Source organism: Myotis myotis, unplaced genomic scaffold (genome assembly GCF_014108235.1).
Source record: "Myotis myotis isolate mMyoMyo1 unplaced genomic scaffold, mMyoMyo1.p scaffold_m19_p_7, whole genome shotgun sequence".
NCBI lineage: Eukaryota > Metazoa > Chordata > Mammalia > Chiroptera > Vespertilionidae > Myotis > Myotis myotis.
The window spans coordinates 75,321,244-75,338,435 of NW_023416379.1; the positions used below are offsets into that span (position 1 = coordinate 75,321,244).

General features: G+C 36.3%; 1 protein-coding gene across 1 annotated transcript in view; it reads right to left on the reverse strand.

The window, feature by feature from the left end:
* The window catches only part of GFRAL (GDNF family receptor alpha like), a 52,968-nt gene that overhangs the window by 24,631 nt on the left and 11,145 nt on the right, over positions 1–17,192 (reverse strand). The window contains exons 5-6 of the mRNA XM_036316489.1: positions 12,564–12,894; positions 7,401–7,651 (exon numbers count right to left, since the gene is read on the reverse strand). Coding sequence (XP_036172382.1) covers positions 7,401–7,651; positions 12,564–12,894 — 582 coding nt within the window. The remainder of the gene's footprint in view (positions 1–7,400; positions 7,652–12,563; positions 12,895–17,192) is intronic.

The window sequence follows — 17,192 nt, forward strand, 5'->3', positions numbered from 1 at the left end:
ACTGATGGACAGCGGTAAATTGCTTGATTAGAGAAATGAAAAGAGCAAACTTAAAAGATTGTAGATAAGGAAATGAGATGAAGAGGCATGTGGAAGGACCCATAATAGTGGCACAAGCTAGGCACATCTTTATATTCAAGTTAATGTCTCGCTGAGAGTACTCACCAGAGAGTAGGCCCTTAGCAGTTAGGTAAATTTGTGACCTACCCCGTGGAGGCCAACCAGGCCTGTGCAGTGAGCATGAAGAGTATAACTATTGTGAAAGGATGGTGCAGTGTCTGGGCACCACAGAATGGACTCCCTCTTCCTAGAGCTAATCCATCAAAGTTTTAGCAATCCCGAATGACACACCTCCCAGCAATAGCAGAGACCAATACTAAACCCTCAATTTGGCAGTTTGGTGGCAGATTGATGATTTCATAATCCTTCCACCCTGAAGAAGGCAGTGATGCATTCCTACTGGAATTTATCCCTACTCTGGATATGAATATGCCTTTGTTCATTATCATCAAAATGGTTCCTCAAATGCCTAATCTTTGTATAAGTGCAACATGACAGACCTTCACCTTATGCCATACCTCCTTCTTTCCTAGCCAGTGCCTTTCTGCCACTGTGGCTCCACTCAGCAGTCATAAATATAGTAAATTCAATTTCTAGAGAATCAAGGCTCATGAGAGGTGTGGGACAGGTTCCAAAGGATAAATGCTTGCCCCTTTTTTTCTGACATGAAGACAGTTCTACAATGCATTTCTCAAAGCACTTTGGAAGAACCTAAAAGAGCAAGACAACCCAAAAAGAGTTAAAGTGATAGTTTGAGTTGATTATTCTTGACTTTCATTGTGTAGAGTTTTACAATAAGGATATGAGCTCAGGTAGAAACTGGCTGGTTTTCAAGTAGAAATCAGAGAGATTAAAATGAGGATTCTATAACATTGAAAGCTGACTGCTTCTACAACCCAAATAGCAAGAGACAAGACTGAAAAAGATTTCCAGTTATTTCTGAGTTAAACAAATTGATTCAACTAGGCAGCAAAAAACAGATTAAGGGTATTACATTTTCACCCAAGTCCATTGTTTAGATTAGTTTAAATCATTAAATTAATTTAAATCATTAAGTTGGAGTAAGGAAGCAAGGAAATAAGGCAGACTTGGGAAATAAGGCAGATTTGGGAACTAAGTCAAGAAAACTCTTTTTTTATTATGGGTACTGGCCAATGTAACTGACTAAAAGCAAATAGATGAGAACTCTAACACATTTTAAAGAGATTATATTGCCAAACAAACCACCAGTCTGCTTGTAAAAAGTGTGTGACTCCAAAATAGCTTTCAGTCCCTCAAACTGTATGACCAGGATATGGTCTATGAGAGCACCATATTCCTAGGGAGGGCACACTCCCCCAGACCTAATTTGAATATAGCTATAAAGGAAGATGGACAGGGAAGAACTCCCAGAGGGCAAAAATCATAGCCACAAAAAGTGGTCCTTCCCAGGTGGCCAAAAATGTGCACAATGCCAGGGAAGCTTCATAAGGCCTGTCAAGAAGGATCCCATTACTAACTTTCCCACATTTCCTTATTTTGAATGAGAGTTTTTATTGAAGTTATGAGGTCTCTGTTACAGTGTATAATGTATGTGTGTGTGTTGGGGGAGGAAGTGTTGGTGTTTGTATTGGGGGAGATTGCAGGGAATAATAACTAATCTCTATAGTTTATAGGTTGCCTGTCTCCTACAACACACCATAAAATCTGGATTGCACATCATCCAAGATCTACTCCAATCTTAAATTTAAAAAAAATAAGCAGGCAGATAATTTTCAGAAGCATAGAAAAGAGGCCTTCCGTAAAGACTGTAAATCAACCTAAGGGACAATCTTACTGTATATAAAATAATGCATAAAAATCAATTAAATATATAGAGGTCAACTACAAAGAGTCTAAAATATAATCTTAAAATGATGACTTATAGTAACAACTGTAATATGTAACAACATCTATAAATAATTATAGTCAAAGCTATTTAAGAATATGATTATCGTAATTTTTATTAAGAAAATGAAGGCCAATTAAAAGATTAAAAAAATTACAGCCATGTATCATAAAGCTCAATATCATTTTTTTTTTTAAAAAAGGCAAATGTCTGGTGGCAGATGAAGGGCAAGGGAAAGAAAGGATCCTGAATGGGGCCTGGGTACCAAAAAGCGGGGTAGGCAGCTGAGAACCTGCCTGTCCCAGGAAGGTGGCAAGAGGCAGGAATGCATAGGAGTAAGGCTCCAGGGTCCTCACATATGCCCCACTGGACTTCATTTCCAACACACAAATGGAAAGATAAAATCATTAAGAAGTCAGAGATGATGACTGCAGAATATGAAGCCCCAAGTGCAGGCCCTTCTGAGTACCTGTGTGACTGTACTGGCCACATGACCATGAAATTGGCCCCGCTGATGCCTAGATCCTGCCTCTCTATGACATAATTGTGTTAGCTTATTGTACATCAGAGTTTTTATTCTCTCAGTGATTCTTCAGTAGTGGTTGAGAACCACTACCCTAGACAATATCATGCATATGTGTATCACTTATGTATCATGTGTGTGGGTTTCAGTATATGATGATTACTTCTGAAGTAGGGGGAGAAAAAGATGTAAAATGAAGGGGCACTTAACAAATAAAAAAATAAAGGCAATGTTTGGTATCTTAAACTGAATGGTAGATACCATTATTCTTCATAGTTTTTTTATATTAAATATTTTCTTTGGAAAATCATGTAAAATATATTTTTAAATGTCAACGGAAAGTATCTAATTGAGGAAGAATGGTTGGCTATTCAAGAAGCAGTGAAAAAAATGTCCCCTTTACATAGCCCAGAAAACACATGCAGGGTCAGAATATGAGCCCAAGGCTATACCAGGTCATCACTTTGCTGTAAGGGACCACAGATTCAGGATCATTGTAAGAGACATGCAGGTCAGTGAGCTGTCACATATGTCAGTACAGACATCTGATGTAGGCTACAAAAGTGACATTACTGGTACTCAAAGAAGAAGATATTTTAGGCAAGGCATATGACTAAGTAAAACTTTTTTTTCATTGTTACTACTGCTTCAAAAGATGTTCAGTGTCATTTATATTTAAAATTAAAAGTAAAACAATCTTTTTTTTTTACTAAGAATATAATTGAAACAAACATATTTCTAGTTCCTACCAAATTTAAAAATGCAAAAATTCTGTGGTCTAGTAATCTCACTGTTCAAAACCTATTCTATTGAAATGCCAGCTAAAATTGTCTATATTGATAAACAATCATATTCTATTCATAGAGTAATTAAATAAATATGGTATGTATGTATATACATACATACACACAAATACTATAGAATACTATGCAAACTTTACAAAGAATTAAGCCATCACACATGTATATACTTGCAAATGTGTCTATCACATATTTTTAAGTTAAGAAGCAAGCTCTAATGCAGAATGTATAGTATTATTACATTAAAAATATGTGTGTATGTGTGTGTCAGGATGAAGAAGGCTCCTATTTGGATGTATACAAGGTATTCAAGCTTTATATGTACTTAAAAGGTTCAAAGTAAAAAAAGGGGAGGGGTTGAAAGGATGTACATCAAGCTTCTGAACGTTGACTTTCTAGAGAATGGAACAGGGGGGAGATTTATTTTTATTTCTGTACTCCTTTAAATTAAGTCTCAGCTTATATCTATCATACATGTATTGCTATGCCTTCCATTCCCTGTAGGATTTAATAAGTAGGTAGTCTCTTTTCATTTTTAAAAATAATTCCTCGAAAAAAGGAACTGAATCTTTATGGGCAGAGTGGGGATATCCCCAAATTTCTTTTAGAGTTGGCAAGAAAAAAGACAATTTAAGCAATGTGACAAGAGCACATTCCTGTCAGTGACTGAATCCCTCAGTGTAGCCGAGCTACACAATAGTCATCCTTTAACTTTTCTATCCCTGTGGTCCTCTCTGTACTAACCAATGTGTCTCTGTTCCATTTCTTTCACCTTTCTATCAGCTCTGCCTGCAACAGACTTGCTCTGTGCTGCAAGACCCCAGGAGGAAGTCAGCCTGTGAGGATCCAGCGGTTAGTGGTTAAGGGAAGTTGGTGGCTGAATACATACACTTTGTTCAGGATGCTCCTTTGCCTAAGTCTGGTCCTGCAGGGGAGGTGGGCTCTCTGGCACATTTTCCAAGCTTAATTCTGTGACCAGAACTAAGAGGTTCTGCCTGCGAGGGCTTTGTGGCACACTGAAGGGACACAAGCTTGCTGTCTACCTTTTCACAGACAGGAGGACGCAGGAGGCTGCCAGTTAGGATCCCAAGTCTACTGCACTCTGGGTATAGAACCCTGAGCAAGACATTTAATCTCATAGCTTCCTTTATCTTGTGTGTGAAACGAAGAAAATAAGAGCGTCTAGCTCATGAAATTATTAGGACTAAGTAAAAAAAAATGTGACCAGAATTAAGCACTCAATAAACTTTATAATTATAATATTAAAAGATGGACTTGGTCACATTCATGTAGATTACTTCCAGCTGAATTCAGGCTCCAAGCAAGTATTCTTCAAACTTCAGAGAGAAACACATTAGTGAGTTATAAAATCCATTTAGTGGGTAGTAGTCAACATTGAAAATAATGGAATAGAAAAACAATAATCAAAAACACGCACACAGAAGACATTGCATATAAAAAGCTAATGGAAAATTCATTGCTTACTGTGGTCTCAGGTTAAGTGAGTTTGAAAAACAATGCTGTAAGCCAAACAAATGTGCAAAACAGAAACTCTTCCCCAATTGTCTTCTCAACTCTACTCATTTCTGCCTCTTTCAAGTAAAGTGAGCGAAAGCTCTAGGGCTTTGGAAACATGCTGCAGTGATAGATCTTTTTGATAATGCCGGAGCATGCTGGGGTGATGTGAGAAATCAGGAGGTGATGGTGAGAGAGCCAGTTCATTCAAACATGCGCTGTTGCTACTTCCCAAGCATACGGGGCAGGGATAAAGACGTTTAGAACCAGCCAGGCCTCGGGATTTGGTTCTTGTTTTTGTTTGAAACTTTTCCTCTTAATTCAAGGATGGAGACTGTGACGGAAGGCCTGCAAGGTTCTTTTAGGTCTATAAACCTGTCACTTAAAATTCCTGCTTTTAGTGGGTAATGTTTGAGGAGCAAAGCTCATAAAGTTTAGTGAGTGAAGAAAGTGAAGTAGTTTTAGATTTTTTTCATTGTTACTACTACTTCGATGTTGATGAATTTTTAAATTCTATTTCTACTGTTTCTCTAAAAATAATTTTTGCTCTGTACAGGTTATAGTAGCTAAACACATGGAAGTAAAATATGACAATACTTAAAAATACATGGAAGAAAACCAGGCTTAGGACTAGAATTAGGTTGCTGGGAGTGACATTTTGAGGGAACTTATGCCCAGGAACAGAGTTATCTCTAACCTGTAGAATCTACCTTTTGTTTTTTTCTTCTGACTATCATTTAATATGGAGAAACCAAGTAAAAATAACCATGATAATGTAACTATATATTATCAGTCTCAATTATTTTATTTGCTATTTCCTTCTGTAATGTTATGAGCTGTTCATTATAAATACATTTATTTCCGACAGAATTAGCCACCTAATATTAATCAAAGAGCATGATTAGTTAGAAACTAAGATTCAACATATACCATGCTGCATTCTCCTCTTTGTATCATATTTCAATTGAAATATGTCTCTAGTGCTAATTATAAAAATTGTAGAAATTCCACAGAGGATTCTGTTGGAATCAAAACCATACACTGAATTGTATGTCTATTACCTAATACACAACAAATCATAATTGTAATCACATTAGTATCTGTAAAGAAATATAGAAAAATTTAAAATGTGTGTGTGGACCTGTATAGAGTTAACCATGTCAATGTATAGGTACAGATATAGATACATATGTGGTTGTATCTCTCAAATATTTTTCATAAATATAAAAGTTTGGTTTGCCATGAAACATCTGTTATTTCCTCCCGGGAATGCTGTTTGCAGGTTTGGTGGTTTCAACTAGGGGCCTAGGGGTCTGGGGATGTTTTGAAATTTGGATGGTTGCATGGACTAACCCTGAATATGGACAGTGGAGAGGCCTTGAATTAGTATATGATCATTTCCTGCGCTTCTTTCTATAAGACTCATAGACAAATCCCTCTCAGCCACTTGCTTACTTTAAGATGCTGGGAAAATTATTTAAATTCCCAAATATCAGTTTTCTTCTTTCCAAAATTGAATAAATAATAACTTTAGAAAGTATGTTTTCCATCTCATCATTACAGCCAGGTCAATATTAAAACCAAGGGGAGCCTGGCTGGTATGGCTCAGTGGTTGAGTGTCGACCTATGAACTAGGAGGTCACAGTGTGATTCCCATTCAGGATACATGCCTGTGTTGCAGCTGTCTCCAGTGTGGGGCCTGCAGGAGGCAGCTGATCAATGATTTTCTCTCACCATTAATGATTCTCTCTCTCTCTCTCTCTCTCTCTCTCTCTCTCTCTCTCTCTCTCCCTTCCTCTCTGAAATCAATAAAACTATATAAATAAATAAAATAAAAACAAGGGGAGACAAAACAAATCCAAGAGTCAGTATGTTTTACATAGGTTGGCAACCAGAAAGTAGATTAAAAAATTAATGGTCCCCTAATGAATCCAACCTTGATATATACATCCTTGTAAAGCCTCCTCTCATAGTGACGCTGAACTTGGCCATGTGACTTGCTTGTCCAATGAGACATGATCAAATGTGAAAGAAGCAAAGGCTTGATAAGTACTTGCCCATTAGGGCTTAGCTGCTGGGAATGCTATCTTCACTGTCAGAATCCCAGGATCTACTGCTGAAGAGGTCCCAGGGAGAAGAGCCATGCCAAAGATGTTTGCTAAACACCATCTTGCATTGCCCAGCCTCAGTTGAGCCACTGGATGACTGTAGCTATACGAGTGACCCCAGATCATCAGAAGAACCACCCAACTGAGCCAAGCCTAATGTGCAGAATTGTGAGTAAATATATGGTTATTTCCAGTCCCTGCATTTTGGGGTGGTTTGTTACTTACGATAAATACCTAATACATTCAGCTATCTGGTAGGATAAATATTTCATGCTGTCAATATTGAAATCAATAAATAATATCTAGGAATGACCAATCATGTAAGTTAAAAACATATAACTTACATTTGTCATGTAGACAAATGAGTAAAATTACCAAATGCACAAAACATAATCAGAAAATAGATTTTAAAAAATGGAATAGCAGACTAAGTTGTCTTTGTGAACAAATTTTCTGTGCTGGACTACTACTTTGTGCTGTTCAAGAAATATATATTATATATAATTCACTAAATATGTATAACTTACTGAAACATGACCTTCTGTGAAGCATATGCTGGAAAATCTTGCACAGAGATTCTTCACTTTGTGACATGGTCCTACAGGTGCACTGCACTTGAAGCACCGTCCCAAGGGTGCCCATGTAAGCTGCTTTGCAGTCATCGCTTCCTGAGCAAATGAGGTCCTGCTTGCCCAAGGTACTGATGCAAGTCTCATCTTCATGGCACTTTCTAGTCACAGGCTGCCAGCATTTTGACTGAAATGTCCTGTAGCGCCTCCTATAAAGAGTCAAGAAATGGACTTCATCTCTGAATAATATTCTTTCACATTAGCATGAGGTGCTTCCTCAGCTAATGAAAGACTGACATAAAACACAATGCCTCCTAGATGCCAGTACATGGCTGAAAACTAAGTTTGTACATTTAAACATCCCAGTAGAGAGTGTGGAAGAAAAAGTGGGGAAACCTTGTGAATTTCCTCGCGTGATGAAAGACAGAGGCTAAGTTTACGATTCCCTGGATGAATTTTCCTTCATTACTAATTTTCTTTCAATGGCTGATGATTTGCAGTCTGAACTACATGGAAGATTTATTAGCAGTGTTTTTTGAAGCAGAATGTGGTTTTGGTTGACTAGCAGTTGGCCACTGTTTCACACTAAGTGATTTTAGATAAGGCTCTTCACCTTTCCAGCCTGTTTTCCCACAGGATGGGAGGTAATATATTCTTTCTTAACATTTCTAAGCAGACCAATTAGAATTTTAAAATGCTTTGAGCTTCTCTGACTGCAAAAGCTAATTTAAAGCAAAAAATTTATGAGTTTATTTAATTGCCAACATAATCCATTAGAACCACATCCATTCATAACTTTCCTGACCATGTATTCGTGCTGTACTAGCAGTGAATAAAAATCTCACTAATGTACAATAATTTCATATTTGAAATTTTCACAGTAACAGGATATTCCTCTCAGTGGAACCAAGGATATTAATCTTCCTATTTAATATTTATCACCTAAAATTACTTTTTACCCTTTATTGAATAGGTCGCCATTAAATCTGCATGAAAACCCTCTGAATACATACTTGTCATGAGCTTATTTGTCCACATGGTCCTACTCTGCTAAAACCATAAGCCACATTATTTTCAATAATCTCATATTTTAAGTCATCTTAAAAGAATCAGCTTTTCAATACATTGGCAAAATTAATTTATACACAAAGAAATACAAAAGAAAGTTTGAGTACATAATTTTGATGCCAGAAGAACAAACATATTCCTTTAATGCAATTATGGGTTATTCATAAGATGTTATCTAAATGTAAGTATTGCCCTGGCTGGTTTGGCTCAGTGGATAGAGTGTCGGCCTGTGGACTGAAGGATCCCAGGTTTGATTCCAGTCAAGGGCACATCCCCGGGTTGCGGGCTTGATCCCCAGTAGGGTGCGTGCAGGAGGCAGCCAATCAATTGTTCTCTTTCATCACTGATGTTTCTATCTCTCTCTCACTCTCCTTTCCTCTCTGAAATCAATAAAAATATATTTTTGAAAATTTGTTTAAAAAGTTGTTAGATATTTTTTCTAAGCAAATTCCTTTTTCCCTACTATTTTATCGAGTTCACAAATACAAATCTGTAATGCATTATAATTTTCTGTATGTTCCCAAGTGCATATAATTGGCAGAACATAATCTCAACTCCCAGTATATATTTGTGTTGGACAAAATTAATTGAAAAATAGTCTTTATATTGACTCCTTTGGCTCATTTAAATAAATAAAGGAGTTTCAAATCTATTATGTATTGAAGAATCTGGAACAGGGACAGAAGTACTATTTTCAAATCCAAGTGCTCTCCTTAGCCTTATATACAGCCTCTTCAGCCAATGAAGGAAGTGATAAAGGGCTTAATATCTTCACTGAAGAAATAGTTTTTCTCTTGGAGATTTTTTCCATCTGAATTACATTAACACAAATTTAATATAAATGCTAGAAATCTCTCTAAGGCAAAATTTGCTTGAGAAAATGACAAGATTTGTCTTTTCACCTTGACTACTAATATTGTGTAATATTTCCATCACTTCTGTAAAGTATTCATTAAGGGATTATCCCACATGGTGAAAAGACATTGATAACACACAGCCTTACTCTAAACTAATCTATGAAAGATAGAAATTACATAAAAGGAGACATGTATATCAATAAATTATAAAAATAAAGTGCAAGATATTAAAAAATAGAGGAAAACATATGACAACTTTTGTGTCTTTTGTGTTCTGAACCCTGAACCGAGCACTTTGGAGAGGTGGTGAAACCCAGGATTATTTGTGGAGGAAATTTAACAAAAAATGTACCAGTCAATCTGATGCCAAGGTGAGTTTATTTCAAAAGTGTGTGCTTCGAATCCATCACGGGACTTCTCAAGGATTATAACAGCAGACCCCATCACTTGCCATTAAAATATCTAATTTGATAGGGAAGTTTAGATATATCATTCTTTGAAGGTTGAATGCAAGTATTTTAGGATAATGAGGTAGCATATCTAGAGCCCTTGCAGTGGTATCAGGTAAAAGTGGGCGCCCATCCATGCAGACATCTGGTACTCTTATAGGGGTTGATTAAAACATGATAATAACATATCCCCTGGCTGCTTAAAATGTTATTAGGTTTCATTTTTAGTGTACATGGATGATAGATAATTGATAGATAGATGGTAATACTCTATTTGTAAAATATGAGAAACATAGTATAATCAAACATTTTAATCATATTTCATTGAATGGAGGAGATATCATTGCTTTATTATAACTGAAATCACTTGTTGGCAATTAAATTATTGTTATAACTTAATAAATGATTTCTGGTCATTGAGCTTAAGACTCATCCCAAAATGTTAAGGATATGAAAATGTATAAAAAATTTACATCGTCCTAGCTGGTTTGGCTCAGTGAATAGAGCATCGGCCTATGGACTGAAAGGTCCCAGATTTGATTCCAGGCAAGGGCACATGCCTGGGTTGCAGGCTTGATCCCCAGTGGAGGGCATGCAGGAGGCAGCCAATCAATGATTCTCTCTCATCATTGATGTTTCTATCTCTCTCTCACTCTCCCTTCCTCTCTGAAATAAATTTTAAAAAAATTTACATCTTAGAATCAATAAAATACAATATGTTACTAAAAAAGAATTTGGGAGATATAAATGAATTTGAAAAATCTAAATTGCATTATAAAATATTTTTATCATTAATATTATTTTTAACCCAAGAGAAGTTATTAATATACCTTAAAATAACTGATAAAACAATTACATGACAAAATTCTTAAATAAAATTTTCTGAAGAACTTTGGCATTCTATACAAGTTGAAGCAAAAAATATGTGAATGTCCTAGCATTCTGTTTAGATCTTTACCCTTTATCTTACTGAATGTGTATTATAGGGAAGCAGTTGTCTTTTTTGACAAATGTTTACAAGATCTGGAGCTACTTTTTCAAGTTAGAATGATTGAGAGAAAAGGAATTAAGATAGTTGATAGTTATCGTTTGACAAGGCCAAAAGAAAACAGTTTACCAAGAACCAAACCCATTGAGAAAGTTATCATTAAATGTTTTAGTTCATTTGCCAGTGGTTGAAGCAAGGTGACCAATGGGATAGATCTTGCTCTGAGCTAATCCTCTGTACTAAATATTTATCTTGACATTTAAATGAGTTTGCTATATATGAAGTTTTATCCATTTGAATAAAATTAATTATAATAGCCCCTGATAAATGCCCCAGGCAAACAAATTAATATAAAGTCTTACTCAAAAGAGAAGCAAACATAGAATTCAAAAATTACATAGTTTAGTGCTGGTTGTTGCAACCTATTTGTTTTGACCCATCAAATTTATTTAGTATTTTCATATTTCCCTCCATCTTCTTACTCTTGTCTAAAGAGGCCAATTTGACTTTTGAATTTTAACCACACAAAAGATAAAATTCATCTTGAATACACAAGGAAATGTGTTAATGACCATAGTAAGGAAAATAAATAGTCACGGTGTTGGATTAGAGTTGTGGTTCCCAGGAGCAGTTATCTGTAAAAGTATAATCTAGTCTCAACTAACAGCAAGAGTTGAAGTTTTAACAAGTGAGCCAGATCATTCATACCTCCACTCAAAATCCTCCAGTACTTCTCCATTTGACTTGGTGTAAAAACCTAAGTTGATGGTGTCCCTCAAGGCCCTGTGTGATCTAACCCCACTTCCTCTGCAGTTAAAGCTCTAACCACTTCTCCATTGCTCTCCCCCTGCACTCTCCGCCCTCATTACCTTTGTAACAGGCCACACACACTTCTTTCTCAGCACTGGCTGGTCTGCTTAGTATCTCTTCTTTCGGTTATTTACTGAGAGAGGCTCATTACCTCCCTCACTTTTCTCTGGGAAATGCTCTCTCCTGGGACCACCCCATTTACGTTGCTACTCTTTCCATCCATACAGAACCCCTCTGATTTTGTTGTGCTGCTGTTGTTAATATCCAGAGCACTCATTATCTTACAATATAATATACATTTTTCTTATGCATTATCTGTCTCCCCCACTAGAATATAAACTCCACAGGGCAGGCATTTTTGTCTCTTGTACACTTATGCCAAGGTGCTTGACATGGCTTGTTTGAATAGACAAATAAATGACTAACATTATCCCCTTTCGGCTCAAAGGTATAAAGTTGGGAAGAGAATAGGTGTTTCTGACATTGTGGCATGGATGTGTGCTGGGGATACAGCTACTTCTCCTCTCTGATCTTCAGACTAAGACAGAAAGGATTTATTTTGAAGTTTGATGAGTCAGCTTGTCAAAATTGTATGACATTTAACAGCCCTCTATGATTATGCCAAAAAGAAAATTAAAAACTGACATGTAAGAGAGGTTCATTATCCATTAGTCTAATTTGAATATATAATTTCAATAATGCTATTTCATGGCGATCAAAACCTGACTTAAATTGATTTTTTTTATTCCAAACATGTTCCACATTTGAATTTCAAAGAGGATACTACATATGTACTACAGATTCAAAAATATGAATTGTCTGGCTTTGTTTACATCATGTTAGGTAATGGTGGGAACTCTAGCTAATGTAATGAGATCAAGTGTTAGGACTGGACTGTAACAAGTAAGGTGCCGAAATAAGAAAGTAAGGTATGCGTGTTTTTACTCACCTGCATAATTCATCATTTCGGCAGCTGCGAATTACATTGAGGCAAGTAGGGGGGGGAACTGTGTTCACTGCACATGGCTTGCTGTGAAGAGCTTCTTTGGACTGCTGACAAGGTATATCAGATGGAGCACAGTCACAGAAAGCCAACATCTGGGCAATATTAAAAGGCATATTTTGATAGAAGAACCGTATGGCTGCTTGGCAGTGTTTCACATCACACAGATTTCCATTTGCTGAGCAAGCTTTAAGGTACAGGGCCAACTGTGCATTACAGACCGCATCCCCTACACACATCTCTGCCACTTCCAAACAGGACCGGATCCCTTTCGTTCCTGAAAGCAATGACATGCCCAGGTCAGGTCGCGAAAATGTAAACATAAAGCTGTCTTTACAGAATCTGCAAAACACTGTGAGACATCTAGGAGCAAAATACAACTTTGTACCAATGTTCTATTTTGAGCAAACATTTCACTTCTTTATAGAGGTAATCTGAATTTACTGAGACCTGAGTAGTGGACTATTTGAATCATCTTTCATCTCTACTGGATACGTATTGTGATCCAGAAGAGAGGTGGAGTGTGTAGGGCCAAGACTGAGCTGAAGGGAAAACCCTTGAGTCCAAGTTTCTCTAATAAACAATAAATCAGAAATTTCATTTGAGCTGTATAGCTTATGATGAGTTCATTGGCTCAAGCGAAAATGATTCTTATTCTGTCACACTTTTTATTCTGGAGGGAAATCTTGACTAAAGGCTTCATGTAGTTATCCCAACATATAAAGATGCTCACATTCTAGAAAACACAGGAACATGTGAATCCTTGCCCCAAACACAAACGAACATACACATAAATGGTTGGCCTAAAACAATTTAATGCAGGTGATAAAAATATCCATAAAATTTAACCAAGATCTAGTCTTTGGTTTTAATTGTAAAGTATTCCTCAGCATAACCGGAAATAGGTGATAAATAGGCAAATCAGTTGCTTTGATACATTAGTGTACGAAATGCAATGATTTTGAGAATTTTTTAATATTTAAACTATCAAAGAGCAGCACAATTTATTTTGTATTGAAATATCTTTAAGGAGCCTTGTAACTACTTTTAAATTATATTGTCCTGATTTTAGAATGCTAATCAAAATTACAAATTATAAACATTACGATGATAGAAAAGAGTAGTTAGATTCTACTCGAATTTATTACCCTCTTTCATGTTATCTAGAAGAAAACAAAGACTTTCATTCGTGAACAATTTTCTAAATTTAATAGGAAAATGTGGGCTACATTTATGAGTAATTAAAAAAAATACATGCAAGCTCATGTAACACTTGCTTAACCCTTAATACTCAAAATTAGCGAGGAACAGATGAAGAAAAATAAACCCCAGAAATATAATTCAAGTGAGTTAAACAGCTCTGCTGTGAGGATTCAGTTACTTGAAGGTTTAAACAAATGCTAACGACTAGGCCATGTGCACTGAAGTAAACAAAGAATCTGTCTGGGGAGAAAAAACAGAGGGAATATTGTCTGAACCAAAAAAATAAATAAAAAAACAACAAAAAACTTCTTCCCAGTAGGGTCTTAATTAGATTGAAATGCAATTTGAAGACTATTTCCACCTCTCATTATTTTCGTTTCAGAGTTCTTAGGAATTAAAATTATAGAATGAGAGGATCTTACTGATGGAAGTAAACTGAGTAGCCTTTAATTCTAAAATCTTCAAGAAGCATTGGTTGGGTTCCTACTTTGTATCAGGTGCCACATCAAAGACACACTTCTGCAGTCCCTGTCCCAGAGCCTCCCCAGCCTGGCAGGAAACACAGACATATAAACAGAAAAGATATACACACAATGACAAAAAAAAACACCAAAGTGACAGGGAAATAGTATGATTTGATTTTTATATAAAATAAAAATTCAATTTTCCCATTGGTTGCTGATATATTGACTTCTGTTATGGCATAAATGTCATTTCATGATGCTGTTTTTGTCCCTACTTGAGTTGTCTGTCCAAACGTTCTGCCTGCCCATCTATTGCACATACATGATGGTATAGTCAAGAGAAAATTATTTTTACCCCCATGTATCATGGCCTTTCCAGAATCCTTATTTTATTGTCTATTCTCACTACACAGTTTTTCATTTTTCTACTGATTAAGTTGAAGCTCGAGGACCACTGAGCTGAGAATTAATCTCTTCTGGACTCCACTCTCCTGTGTCTCCGAGGAAGCCTGGAATGTTTCTTCTCTGCTAGCATCCCATAGTGCCGTGGTCAGCAAACTGCGGCTTGCGAGCCACATGCTGCTCTTTGGCCCCTTGACTGTGGCTCTTCCTAAGACTTAGGAGTACCCTAATTAAGTTAATAACAATGTACCTACCTATATAGTTTAAGTTTAAAAAATTTGGCTCTCAAAAGAAATTTCAATCGTTGTACTGTTGATATTTGGCTCTGTTGACTAATGAGTTTGCCAACCACTGCCAGTGAGTGAATAAATCCCAATAAGCAAACCTCAGAGAGTCATAGAGCTTTTGTAAAGACACAAAAGCCTAGGCAAATCCTTCTATTATAGATTAATACCTCTACTTTGGAATTGATTGCCACTGACTAAAACATACTCAGGAAACTATCATTGAAATATAAATAAATATTGAATTTACTGACTGTTATGGACTGAATGTCTGTGGCCCTCCAAATGTCATGTGCTGAAGTCCTAACACCTAGTGTGGCTGCCTTTGGAGATGATATCACTAAGGAAGTAATTAAGGTTAAATGAGGTTACAAGCATGACAAGCTAATCTGAGGATTAGTGTTCTGTTAAGAAGGAACATTAGAGACCTTATTCCCTTTCCCCATCCATGTACACACAACATGTGATTTCATATTAGGACATAACAAGAAACCAGGAAGTTTATAAGTCGGCAAGAGAGCTCTCACCAGAAACCAACTCTGATGGACCTTGATCAGAAACTTTTATCCTTCCGAATTTTAAGAAAATAAATTTTTGTTGTTTAAGCCACCAGTTGATAGTATTTTGTTATGGCAACCCTAGCAGAGTAACATATTCACTATATGTATAATTATTACAAATACAGCAGAACAGATATTTTAGCATGGGGAAATAAATTTAGTTTGGATGTATACAATATTATGCTATGAGGAATGTATTATGTAAATTATCTGTACATTAAATTCTAATTTCATATGATACATACACATTTTTCCCCAGAGGACATTTTTAAACTCTAGCTTAATTACTGCAGAGGAGCTGAAGGTCAATATGTCATGGAAATAAATAGAATCATGAAACAGTCAGGTTTAAATCAGTTACAAGATCAAATACATAAAAAATACACACAGTTTTTTCTTATTGATCCACTAACAGTAAAATATATCCAGAATCAGATATCTTCTCACTCTGCTCTCACTCTGGTTTAAGACACCAAGCATTTTTTCGATTGACCTCATCTAGTCCTATGGTCTTATTATCTTTAAGTAAATGACCCTCCAATTCATATGTACTGAATAGATCTCACTTCTTATGTCATGCATAGAATTTAGATATCAATTCTATATATAAAACTGCCTATTCATATCTTCACTTGAACACCTAATAAACATTTCACACTTAACACATCCAAAACTCACGTCTCACCTTTCCTCTGTTCTTCACCAAAGACTCTTTCTCCTGTAATTAAAAAAATAATGGTGACCACGTCCTTCTAATTACTCAGCACAAAACTTTGGGGTCAACTTTAATCGCTTTTTTCCCCTTGCATTCCCAAATGACCCACTACTATAAAAACATATTCAGAATCTGACAAGTTCCTACATGAATCCATCATCTTTATTTTTTTTTTTTCTGCATCATTATAAAAGCTCCTACATGGTCTTCCCACTTGGGTCTTTCCTTCTCTACAGTGAGTTGTCAACATAAAAAAAAAAAAAAGGATTATCCTGCTAAGGATATAAATCAGACCCTATCACTCCCTGATCAAAATCCTTCAGTGGTTTCTTATATCATATAGAGTAGAGCCAACCATTTTGAAATGACCTAAAATGCCCTTCATGAGCTTGTCCCCTGTTTTTATATCAGATCCCATCTACTACACCTTTTGCGCTTGCTCTCTCAGCTCTAGCTCATGTTCTCTTTGCTTTTCTTCAGATCTCCAGTAATATTGAAACCAAGGTTCAACTTCCTGACACCACGAAAGCCAAACTTGTGAAGACAGATGATGGTTAAAAAGGAAAGAGGTTTATTCAAGTACTTGCATCTCAAGAAGATGAGGAACTCTTGTCCAAAGCCCATCTCAACATCTCATTGTAGGCAAAGGTTTTTATAAGGAGGGAGATGCAAAGCAGAACAAAGAAATAAACAAAAAGCTCTCCATGTAAAGGCCATCACAGTTCATTCTGATAAGTACCTCAAAACCTTTCAAGTGATGGTCTGGTGTGCATCATCCTGGTCTTTGTCATTTTGGTTCTATGGTTAAAGGTCAGCAAATCTCCTGGAACGAGGATGACTAAAGGTCAGGGTCTATAGATTCTGAAGTAAGTTCCCAGGATTTTTACACAAACATGCTATTTCTCTATAAGCTACATATTTGACAGAGTCAGCATTTACAGAAACAA